Genomic DNA, 12,455 nt, shown 5'->3' with positions numbered 1-12,455 from the left:
GTTTCACCACAGCACAACAGCGAGTTGATGCCTCTAACAGAGTCAAGCAACCGTGCTGTGAACATCATTAAGTATCCGGTTCAAGGGATGAGTAATTTATATGCCCAATTAAAAGGCTCTTTTGCATTGACCAAGCGCTGCTGAGAAGTCTTGAGGCCTCTTTACAGGTTGCGCAGGAGCTGTACTAGCTTCAGCTTCATACAGGAGTAGCTAAAATGGCAAAATACTGTGCATTAGAATGGACACAGTTATGCTGGTGTTTATACTACCGTAGTTTCTACAGAAAAATGGCAATAAGATGCACCACGTGTTATTTTATCTGTGTATTCAACTTGGACTGAATTAGCATAACCATTTTGGATTAAAAAAAAAAAAGTTACATCTTCATTTATCCATGCAAGACCTGTCAGTAAATTGGAACGCGTACGTGGCAGAGTTGTCGGGCATTACTGCTTAAAACGGAGTGGGAGAACATATCAAACAAGATCAGAAAATGTATTAGAAATCTCTATTTCGATATTAAAAGCAAAGGGGTGAGGTCTTCAGGAGCAGAGAGGTCTTCTGTCTGCTCTGCGAGGTACTTGCATAGACTTTCCAATACAGAAGAGTTTCCCCATAGCCTGGGCTTTTGTAAATCTCAAGGACCTTTATTTTCTTCTTGCCCTTAATGATCAGATAGTAAAGGCATAAGAATTTATTAACCTGGTTTCTTGGTTGCCTTTTGGGATCTGCTCACGTAGTGACCGGAGCAGCGAGGAGCGGACTTCCCTGACAGTACTGCGGGAAATCCCATGCCAGAAAGCTTGCCCAGGCTTTCGCTGTTAGGTAAGACATGTATTTCCCTAATGATATCAGTCCATTTCTGCCCCCCTCCAATGGAGCGAAGAGGCAATGCAGTTTTTATTATTATTTGGAAGGATCTGTTTTAAGTTACAGTTAACGGCTTCCCGGGAACACATGGCAGGTCTTTGTACAAACAGGCAGGATGGCTGGAGCTGACAATCTTCAGCTTGTTTCACCCTTTCCAGCCTTGTGCAAACATCTGATCAATGCGGTTGCCAGTCACTGTACGCAGGGGCTAGATTTTCAACCAAGGTCCCCAAGGTGAAATCCAGTCTGCTTTTTATCTGAAATCTCTTGGGAGGGCGTTTGTTTTTTTGTTTTAATATGAAAGTTACAATTTACATTATTTTCCTGCTTTTTCTGACTTGGCTCGGAGTCTTTTCAACAATGCCCAGGTGACTCATCGAGCTAAGCAGCACCAGAATGCCTTTCGCAAAATAACGCCTCCCCTTGCGCTCCTTGGAGGTTGCATTTGCAATAGCGACCGCTCAAACCAGGCGGTTGGTTGAAGCGCCCCGATTTGAGGTAGGTGATGTGCACCTCATCCTGTCTTTCATGYCATCGGAAAGTTAAACCAGGCAGCCGGCGGCTCTGAGTTTCCCCCTCCTTCCCCGCCGGTTTGATTTGGCTCGAAGCGAGGCGGTGTTGCAGTTCGGAGAATTCGAGTGACCGTCCAGGTAGCGACTTCCTAAGGACACAATTTACCCTTTGTGAACGCACTTTATGAAAGATCCCACTGTTTGTCTCGAGTTGTAACTCTCCCCGTGTGGGGAAGGAAAAAAAAATATTAAAAAAAAAGTAAATGTCCAGACCCCCAGGCAGCCTGACCCGACCATGGGCATGAGCCGTAGGCTGCTCTTGCGTGCGCTGCCCACCGACGTTGCCCGTGTTCCTTGGCCTGGGGCTCAACGTCGTGTTTATGAGCGCGCATAGCGAAAAAGCCCTCAGAAGGAGACTCGATTCTCGTTTTAGCCCTAGATTTTTAAAAAGGAAGAAAGTGAGGCAACGGGGCCTTTGGGAAAGGAGCCTCAGCGCGTTCTTAGAGCGGTGGATGGCGGGTGAAACGCCAGGTTCCCGGGCGCGAGGGAGCAGGCGCAGCCCTTGGAAAGGGGTTTTACCACCCTCTCCGTCCTCCTGCGCGTCGGCCCTTCCAAGCACGCTGCCGAAGCAAGCCGGGCAGGTGGAGGACTGACCCCTCTGCACAGCACGAGCCTTTGAGACGGATAGAAAATAGGCAGTGGCTGTTGTAGGAATGACGCGCGGTTGTGGGCAGGAGGCTGCGGGAGAGCAGCCTGGTGGCACCTACGGCTTTGCCGGCTGCCTTGAGAACGGGGATGCGGGAGCCGCGGGTTCACTGCCCGCGTGGGAGCCTGGGCTCCGACCGCAGCCGCTTCGTTTTGGGAGGGTGAATCGGAGACTCTGGAAGGAAAGGCCTGGAAAATGCGGCGTCTGCAAGGCTGGCGCCGTTCTGCGTGGTCCTTCGAGGGACCAAAGCTTCCCCTGAGCTTGACCCCAGCCGGATCCGTGTCGGAGCCACGCGACAAAGGAACGGATGCGCTTGGTGCAGCTCCTCTTCCCGGGCCCCGTGTTGGAGCAGGTGAGTGAAGGAGGCTGCGGGTGCTCAGCTGGGAGCCACCGTCCGTCTCCGACGTGCTCCTGGAGAGCACCGTGGGCAAGGGCACCGTGGCACCAGGTGTCCTGGCCCTGCATCTCCCTTTGCTGATCTTCTCACCTGCTCGGGCCTCAGCACGCAGCACCGCGTGCCAGGAGCCCCGGGCGAGGATTTGCCTGTAAATCCTCAGCAGGGAGAGCACGCGGTGCTCAGGGCACATGTAGTTTGTCCTAACTGAATGCAAGCTTGTCTTCTTTTTTTAATACCAATATTTTTTCATCCTCCTCCTCCTCTGACCATCTTCTACTCTGGAGGTTCAGCCTCAGCTGTTTTTGGCAGCCCGTGATCTGTATTTTTAGTAGTTAAATCCAAATTGAATTTTAAATGCTCTCCTGACCCTCGGGTAGTTAAGCAGCTCTATCTGTTGGCAGCAGATCACTGTTACAGTGCAGGGCTGTGCGACTCCTGACGGAAAAGAGAGACCTTTCTTTTCCAAGCAGCAGACCGAGGTCCTGTGGTGGCTTTTGGTCRCTGCATCCGTGTCTCTGCTACACCCGCAGGTCACGGTCAGCCTCTCCCACTTCCCACGGCCGGCGGCATCCTGCTGCTGCGTCCAACCATCGCCGTCGCTCTGCTGCATCCCGGGGCTGCCGCAAACCCAAAATAATCACCATGTTTGAACGTTGCTGTGAGCTTGGACCAGAACTGCTTTCTGCCTGCATAATCAGTTTAGTTTAATGCTGTCGTGTTGCCTGAATACCTTTTTATTTGCAAAGTGTTCTAAAAACGTGCTGATTTTGACGGCTGTGTTATCAACTGGAGCGTGCCAAGAACTTTTTGCTGAAAGGGTCTGGTGAGTTTTTTGGTCAGAAAATCCCAGTTTGTTGAAAATTCTCTCAGAAAAATATCTTAGTAAGACTTTGTCGAGAAGGTTTGCAGGTCTCGGTGGAATTTGGTGGGGCACAAATGCAATCTCAGGCCACGTTACAGCACCATGATGAAGACACTAGCATGGGATACAGGAAACCCATCCCAGCTTCGAGCCCTTCTTGGGGGAATCTCTCTCTGTCACTTGGATCCGTGATGTTCACTAGGCTACTTATCCATGTTGGGTGACGTCTCTCTTTGCTTCAGTTGTATTTTTGCATGAAAAAGGGCCCTGGAAAATTCATGACTCCCGGCTTTCGCTCGCCTGCTGCGTATCTCTGGGACGCGCAGCAGGGCACGGCCCGTTTGCAAACCGCRGGACAGAATACCTGTTTCCTGGCATCTGATTTACCAGTTGCTAAATAAAGGTACCTGGTGGGAGCTGGCAAATCCATCAGCATGTTCATGTACCAAAGCAGTGCCTCTGTCTTATGGGAGAAAAGACTAAATGAACCCAAAAGTAATGTATATTAAAAGAAAATGTAAAATGGCAGAGGCCATATGAACTAAGCAGAGGTATTTTCTAGCTGTCTAGTCTAACGTTTGGTATCATTTTTCTCCAGGATTACAGGGGCTTTCACCTCATAAATTTGTGCCTGTTTTAGGTCGTTAATCTTTCTTTACATGTTGCCTTGCAATTTTAGAGCTTTGCCACCATCTGGGATCACATTTTAAATGGAGTTTCCACTCAGTACGTTCCTTTTCATGAAATTATTTATATATATAGAAATATATAATAAATATATCAGGACTGGATTGGTTTTAAACATTTTCAGTGCTTTCGCAAGGGCTTACCTTGTGTGGAAAAACTTGTCTTCTCTAATAGAGAGCCATAACAGTGACCAATTAAAGGATCACATTTGCAATATGCTCTTAAATGGCAATTTAAAATATTGGTGAGTAACCCTGCCTCGTGATCCGCTGAGGAATGCGAGCTCTGTTGTTACAGCGTCAGACTGCGCAGTGCGTTTCTATCACTGCGTCAAGAGAAATCCTCAGCGTACAAGACACACCAGGAAGCACCATGTGATGTCAACTTGGTGTCAACCCCAACCGCTGGAGCCATGCCTGGGGCTCAGGACTGGCTGTGCAGATGGGGACTGTGCTGCGGAGGCGTAACGTGGGAAATACGGGAACAGAGGACGGAGACACTGGATTCATAGTTTGTGCAAGGTCTTCTGTCAGCTGGTTCATAGCAGTAGTTGAGGGGAGGGAAATGTTCACATAAGCAAGATGGAGCTGAGTTACCTGCCATGGCCAAGCTGCCGTTGCTGGTGCACATGGTGTTAGCCATTGGCCCAAGCGAGGTGGCCATGCCACCCTGCGTTCACACAGCACTGAGAGTGGCTGTGTCTTAATGGCTGTGGCTTAACACAAGAGGTGCAAGGAGAAGAGTGGTGTGAAGGACAGGGTGGAACTTCAGTTTTGGTCGTGGTGTTGGCCATTGACATGTCCATTTGGGGAAAATGTGGGGAGGGGTCACAAGCCAGTGAAAGGTGGGAAATGGGAAGGAGCCATCTCTTCTGCATGTGTGGAAGAGCAGCCGTGGCCACGTGGAGGAGTCTATGCTTTGCTGTCATTGAACCCTCCAGATTGTCCATGCAAGTGGAGGAATATTTTTCATCCCCTCTCTGGCAGCTCGGATGGAGAGGTTTGTAGACCAGATCATTAGAGATGATGATTGACAGGAAAGGGTTCCCCTTAGAGCTAATGGAAAAAATCAGTGATGYGCCTACTGAGCTTTGGATCAGGCCCCAAATCATCTTCACCCTCTTGGCATCTCCACATCCTCGGTGGCAGGGTCACATGGTGCCATCCTCTTCCAGGGCATTGCCCTTGGTGGCAGCTTTCGGGTGTTAACTCAGCACTTGCTCACTTGCCTTGCATTTGGAGCGAGCTGCAGCTCCCAGATCTCATCCCCTTGCCCACCGCGATGGGAGCTTCTCGATAAGAACTGATGGTCCTTAGCTCTGGTTWCTCACTGAGATACCTTCCAGTCTGTGCTGCCTGAGCCAAACAGGACATGTCACTGGTGCTGCTAATGAACAGGCCCTTCCCGCACGTGCGGGATCGGGGAGGGAAGGCAATAAAGAATCCGCAGTTGGTAGCCCCAGAGTCTTTCTGCCCCACCAGAGCCGAGATGTCTGTTCCAGGAGCTGCTAATTATTTTAAAGGGATTTTGAACAAATAAATAGCCTGAGCAGTTCTGCAGTTCCTTGTGTAATTTTAGCTCTGGACCCCTCCAAGAATGTACAGAATAAATAGGTGAATCTGTAATACATCCACAATTAACTCTATATACAGCAAGCAGCTCCAAGGCATGCTATGTAGGAATAGAGTCAATAAACAGGTATGCTGTGGGCCGTGGAAATGTGGTCTTTATTATTTGAGAAGGATAGCTCTGACCAGGAGGTAGGGTGCAGTCTGGAAAAGCAAACAGTGCAGCTATAAATCTTTCTGCCCCCACCCAATCTGCTGGAATTCAAAAGCTGTCATTTAAATGTACCCCTGGTAAAATATATCCCTATGAGCCAGCCTTGCTCCTCACTCACGCTGGTGTAAATCAGGGCTGACTCATCATGAGCAAAGCTTGGCTTTGTAGCTAAATGTCACAGATGTGGCAGGAAGGTTTCAGCTACACCGGTGACTTTGCAAGTGCAACTTTGTGAACACGAAAAAGAATTCCTCAGGATATTTTCTAATGCAGAGGCATAAAATTGCACAGCAGAATTTTCTCCCAAGACCCTCTCCCCTTCGGCATCTGCAGCCGCATGTGCAGCCATCATTCCACAAGAAACCCAATGCCCAGACGTGAATCATTTCTCTGATTTTTCATGCTTTTAACTTTTCACTGCTGAGGCTTCGCTCAGCCAGGAGAAGTAGGGACCTGTTTCAGCTTTGAAAAACCTTAGATGCAGGGAAGGCTGGGGAGAGGAGTTAAAAATGAAACAGCAGATTTATATATATAAAAAGTAAAAATATATGTTCTACATCTGAAGTTTATTTAGGTCCTTTGGGAGAGTGGCGCGGCACTACGTCTCTACTAAATTGCCAACATTTTATGGTTGTGCTGGCACCGAGTCAAACACACATCTCCTTGGCTTGGGTTGCTGTCTTAAAGCAGGCAGATTCCAGTATGTTTTTCTATGAACTGAATATTACTATTGACTGGACAAGGGAAGTTCTGCCCAGCAAGAACATATAGGTAACTTTTCTTTTTGATAGATCTATTGAGACTTAATTATTTTGACGTTGCGTTGCTGAAGAGCTGACCCCTTCYGACCCACCTAGACATTAGACCTCTCTGCATTTTAAAACAGATACAACTTTTTAATTTTTTCTTTTGATTTTATTTTGATTGGAACTATATTAGTAGTGGGAAGGTTTCAAAGGGGCTATTTTTAACTGGTTTAGCTGTTCTATACACAAGTATGTTAGTAGCATGCACATGGCGGCTTGTGTGCATGCGTGTATGTATAAAAATGCGTGTGCGAACACGTATTATGCTCGCACACAATTACAGCTGGGATTTACATAAGATGCTGAGCAGTTTGCTGCTCAGCTTCCTATCAGAACCGTAGCCTACCTCTATATCTTTGTGCAAAATCACGGTGTTGCTCATCAGTCAAGCTTGCTGCACCCGTAGTGCACCTACCACAAAGCCCTGCCAGCGAGGAAGGCAGAAGCTCGACATGCTCTCCCGCTTTGTGAAGAAGGGTGTTTCGCAAAAGTAGCTGGTTGCGGTACCTCCGGAGGGACTTCAGTGAAGACGCAGATCTTCCCACATGTACCAGCAGCTGTGGAAGTGACCCAGCTTATCTGTTTTCTGCTCTCCTGCCTTTGCTCTCCTGCTTGGGCCTGGGACGCCGTTGCTCAGGTTTTGGAAAGCGGAGCTTTGATCTGCAGATGCCTCAGGAGGAAGGGTCAAGATCTGAAGCAGAGCAGACTGGCAGAGAAGCAGCCTGTTGGATCCTGTTGATCAAATAATTCTCTGCAATGGAGAATCTTTTTTTTTTTTGGTCCAAAATATGAGATAACTCGGTGCTTTCCTTTGAAGATGAGTTCATGCCTCGGTGCTTAGGGAAGCTGGAGCCCTGTGCTTTGTGTTCACTGGGACGTTGCAGCAGCATGCAGGAAAGCATTTAATAATAATTCTCAGCGTGGTTTTCCATTTGGCTTGACAGGGTACTGCTGTTCTTCACACCTTTCTGTTTGTGCCAAGGACTTCCTCTCTTTTGACTGCTGGAGCCCCGGGTGCCCACACACTGTTAATAAAGTGTCYGTTGGGCAAAGCTAATCCTATTTCCTTTGACTGAATAGTTGATTGCTCTCATCATTTATTCGTGTGTGTTGTTGTTCGGTTTCCTACTACGTTTTTCAAGATTTTTCCATAGTTATCTGCATTCAGGTTTGAGTAYTGTGGTTCAGGAGGTGCCTTTCCAGGTAAAAATGAATTACAGTATCCTGACTAAGAATATTTAGTGCTTGCATTGCTTTTCATGAAGTCAGACTTCTGAGATAGGCGTACAGCGCAGTGTTTTGACAGGCTGTCCTGCAAGCCATCCTTAGTGTTGTTTTAATACTAATGCCAAGTCTACTTTTGGTTATCTGAATCAATAGATCATCTGATTTTACCTTATACAAACAGGTAAAATAACGGATTTTTGTTCACCTTGTCAAGACGGATTGATTCATAACTTGACAGTATTTTGTTGAAGCCTCTCTGAGTTTGAGCTGTCGAGATGCCCAGCCAAGCACGCAAACACGACGGAGACTCCTGAAGACGTGCAGCAGGCTCGTTGTGGAGCGAAGGAAGGTAAAAGTCYATCATGGCAAAGGACAAAACTACCTTGATATGTTTCTGGACTCCTCCTCGCGTGCAGTCTGAGAGGACGTTGTCTTCCCGACGCTCCGACTTTGCCCTCAAATGCCACGCAGTTACTGCCTGGCAGTTGTGCCACTCGCCATAAAAGAATAATACGCGCAGCCCGGCTTCGGCAGTGGGTTGCTCAAGGACAATGCAGGGCTTGTTTCCATGCACATGTGTAGGAGAGCCTGGAGATTTTCCTAGTCCGAGATGGGGTATCTAACGCTGGGATTAAATACTTCATCGGAGTTTATGTAATGCCATGCCAATAAGGAAAAAGGGGTTGAGAGGGGAGACCATGTGCATTTACAGTCCCAGAGAAGAGCATTTACTCTGGTGTATAATAGCCTTCTGTTGGGTTTTAGTAGCATATAGTTTAGTAAATTAGGAGTCTTCAGGTACTTAGCACTTTAATGGTTCTCACTAAGAACATAATTAAACCGTAGACCCCTTAGGGAGAAAAAACAGTTTATTGTGCATATTTTTAGAATCTGTTACCAGCCCTCATAAAACCTGGTAGATACAAGCCAGAGAACATGCTTTCGCTGGCAACGTCGAATTCATTTATCAGTGCAAGCAGCCCCTACCGAATATCACCCCAAAGTCACACGTTACAAATCTGTCCCATGAATTATGGAATTAATTTTCCCCAATCTCATTTCAAAACACATTTGCAGGGCAGTTTTTCCCTAACTGCTGGAGGTGTGAGGGAGGCAGTAGGTTTATTATATTACACCTTGAGTTGACGCATAAAGCCAGTTTTTGCTAAAAAAATTTTTTTTTTTAAGCGTTTCATGCTTCACAGAGGTATCCAGAAATGTGGCTTATTTGAGACCGGACTGAACAAGGTTCCTGTACTTCTTTCCAGGGCTTGTTTATTTAGTTGGCTCGAGCGGGGCAGGGGAGCAGGACGGGCACGGTTGGTTCACGTGCGTGCTCTGGAGCAACACGGAGCACGTTCTGCAGGACACACGCGGGGCTCCTCCTCGCTCGTCCCCCCACCAGCGCTTTAACTAATTTCTGATACATGCAAATCACTCCTCTGTTACTATAATTTATTTAATTTTATGTACTCAAGATTTAYGTTCCAGTGAAGCGGCTGTGGCACGGAGGAGGAAGGGGTCCTTGCTGCTAACGGCTCCAGAGGCCCCGGTGCCAGAAGTTCTCTTATCAAATACATTTCTTTCCCTCTGTCAAAACAAATGCCAAGGAACYGTGTATTATTTGTGGTGTGTCTGCTGCCACTTTCGGCTTTCGGTCGTGGGAGCTGATGGTTGTCATTTGACTTATCTTGCCTGTCATACAGCGTTGCCCCCACTGACATCGTGATAATGTCGGTGCTGATAATGTGAAGGATGGAAATACTATAGTAACTGGGAGTGAATTATTAACCCACATCAGATTTCTTAGCTGCTTTGCTGCTTTTTTCCCCCATTTCTACTTCAGCATGAGAATTAGGTCCCTGCTAAAAGTGCAGAAGATCCATCTTCTGAACGCACGCTCTTCGCAAGTGAGCCCATGCACAGACGTCCGTTAGATGAGACGGGAACACGGGCTTTCCTTAGCTTTCTGTCCCTCCTGCACAGGGAGTTGAGGCAAGAGTTTTAGCTTTCTGTTCTTAGGCGCAGCAGATTAGGGGACGATACCTGGCGTCCCAGCCCAGAGCGGCAGCAAGGCTTCGCCGGCGGGAGCCGGCGCGGGGCGACGAGCGGCCTCCACCGCAGCCGATCAGGGTGTCGGAGCGACTCCGTTACYGATAGCGAGCGCAGGTGGGGAAGCAGGAAAGCACGGGCGATAGTTAACGACGGCCTGTGCTTTAAAATAGAGCAGTGACAGCCCAGCCCTGCAGATCCGCCGTGGGCTGCACACCCGCTCGGCGCGACCACGTTCGGCGATTCCATTGCGTGTGTGAGCACGTGTGTGTGAGCACGGGTGATGTTACGTATCCCCCGTGGTCCCAGGCCACCGAAGAGGATCGTCCCGCCGGCCGAGCGTTGCACCCGCGAGGACCGACGCGTCGAGCGGGTTCAGTTAAAGCACGTCACGAAAAAAAAGCAAAAGAACCGAGGAAACGACCCGCCTGTTTGGGGAAAGACGAAAGCRTTTCTGGGCGATTTGGGAGCAAGGTCAAAAAGCTCCTCGCGAGCCTCCCTGAGCTTCCGGAAGGGCCGAAGCGGCCGATCGGCTCGCAGCCGGTCCCGGGCGGCGGGGCGGGAGCCGGGGGGGCGCGGGAGCCGCGGGGGAGAGCGCCCGGCCCTGCGCCCCCGCACCGCCGCGGCCCTGGCGGCGCTCCGGCCGGGGCCCGGGTCCGAGGAAGGAAGGATGCGGTCTCCCATCCTGAGGGGGTGCAGCAGCCTCCAACCCGGAGAGAGCAACAGCTTTATTAATCCCAGCTTTGCTAATAAGGAATTACAATGGTTGTGGGATTTGGCAGCGGGAGCGGACTCAATTGCCGTGCATAGTACAGTATTTTCCCCGTTTTTGTTTGTATTTTTGATTTAGCTACAAATAATTTAAAGATGTGTTGTGTCTCCTTCGATTAAAATCGGTGTTTTTGTCCTCTTTTTTTTTTCTGCCAGGATTTTAAAGCAACAATAATGAACTTGAGCTTTAGTTAGACGTGCTAAGGTAAATCGTTACCTTCTTTTTGTTTAAATTGCAGCATTTTTATGGGCTGCCGTCGTTAACGTATCAGTATTTGTTCTTGTTTCCTTTGTAAAATATTGCACTGGGTGGAAGATTTCCCAGTGTCAAAAAATTTCAGGCTGATAGAAGAAAAATATTGTCACAAGGCCAGCATGTAAATATCTTAAACCAATATAGCATGTTTAGAGGAATTATACTTTCCTCTCCTGAATTATGATTTTGGAAAGCAACGCTACCACCACATTTATTTCAAATTTAAACATTCTGAAAGAATACCTCCTAGGTTTGCAAATCTGGTTTCCATTCGTGGCTCTGCGTGACCCGCTGTGTGACCCTGGGAAAATCTTTCTCTCGGTTTCGCTATCTGCAGAGTTGCTCTGATGATCTTAGCACTTCTGCAGAGTGATTTAACATCCATCGGTGTCAAGCAACATTTCGGTATTACCTAACGGTGGTTTTCATTTCAGGTGGATGGGGATTTTTTGGTTATAATGAAAAACAAAAAGAGAAAGTTAAAACTCTTGTTTTTTAAAAGATGTATTGGTTTAAAAATGCCTTTGTTTTTCATGGAAAAAAAGGAATGATTTTCTGTAACATGAAATTGCTCCGCAGAGGCAAAGGACAGCTCTTCTGTGGGCAAGCTCGGGGAAGGAAGGAGAAAGGCCAAGGAGCTCTGCAAACAGCCCTGCGGGTAGAGCTGGGAAAGGGGCTCAGCTCCAGGTGACGTGTCTTCTCCTTCCTCTTCCAGACCCAGCCAGTGCCCAACCCGATAGCCTATTTCATGCATCGCTCCCCGTGGTGGTTTCATCAGTTTGAGACGTTATTCAACCACTTCATCGAGCTGGTGGTGCCGTTCTTTATCTTCCTCGGGCGTCGCATGTGCATCGTACACGGCGTTCTGCAGATCCTCTTCCAGGTGAGACGCTCCTGGGTTTGCTTCCTAAGGGCCATGCCTTCGCCCAAGAAATCGCAGGGGGGTTTGAAGGACATAAGACCTCTCCCGCCATGCGTGTGGGTGCTGAGCAGCTGCAGAGGTCCTGGGGCTGTAAGCTGGGACAGGACGGGGCGGCGGAGCTGCAGGCGCGTGCCGCTAACGCCAGCTTGGGAACCCGCAGCTGAGGTGCGGGCCAGGAACAGCACCTTCTCCGTCGCGGCAGCACCACGGGCTGTAGCCCGTCGAGCCTCTACCAGAGCAGCGTCCGGAGGAACTGCATCACTGTCAGGTCAGGAGTGAATCGAGATGATTCAAAGCAATTAACTGCTGGCTTTTGGGTAATTCGCGCTGGTATGACTGCTGCTAGTGTGTTCCTGGGGATTTATTTCCCTTGTGTTTGGTTGGTTTCCATCCCTGTGGGTGGCAAAGAAATATTAGCACAGGGATCAGGTCAAAGAGTCTGATTCTGTGACGGCCCCGGCTCTGACTGAAGGTTGTGGAAGGGCTGGAGGAATATTTGCAGTTTTTCCAAAAGTCAATTTTTACAGACAACATCTTTCACTCTTTGAAGAGAATTAGATATTTAATGTTTTCTCTGAAAACGTTTGAGTTCTGATTTTTGCAAC

General features: G+C 48.5%; 1 protein-coding gene across 1 annotated transcript in view; it reads left to right on the top strand.

The window, feature by feature from the left end:
* The window catches only part of LMF1 (lipase maturation factor 1), a 205,341-nt gene that overhangs the window by 126,447 nt on the left and 66,439 nt on the right, over positions 1 to 12,455 (top strand). Inside the window, exon 4 of the mRNA XM_026083289.1 lies at positions 11,644 to 11,811. Within this exon, the coding sequence (XP_025939074.1) occupies positions 11,644 to 11,811 (168 nt within the window). The remainder of the gene's footprint in view (positions 1 to 11,643; positions 11,812 to 12,455) is intronic.

This window comes from Apteryx rowi, unplaced genomic scaffold (assembly GCF_003343035.1).
Source record: "Apteryx rowi isolate R43461 unplaced genomic scaffold, aptRow1 scaffold_6, whole genome shotgun sequence".
Classification (NCBI taxonomy): Eukaryota; Metazoa; Chordata; class Aves; order Apterygiformes; family Apterygidae; genus Apteryx; species Apteryx rowi.
This window is presented reverse-complemented; position numbering and strand designations above follow the sequence as displayed.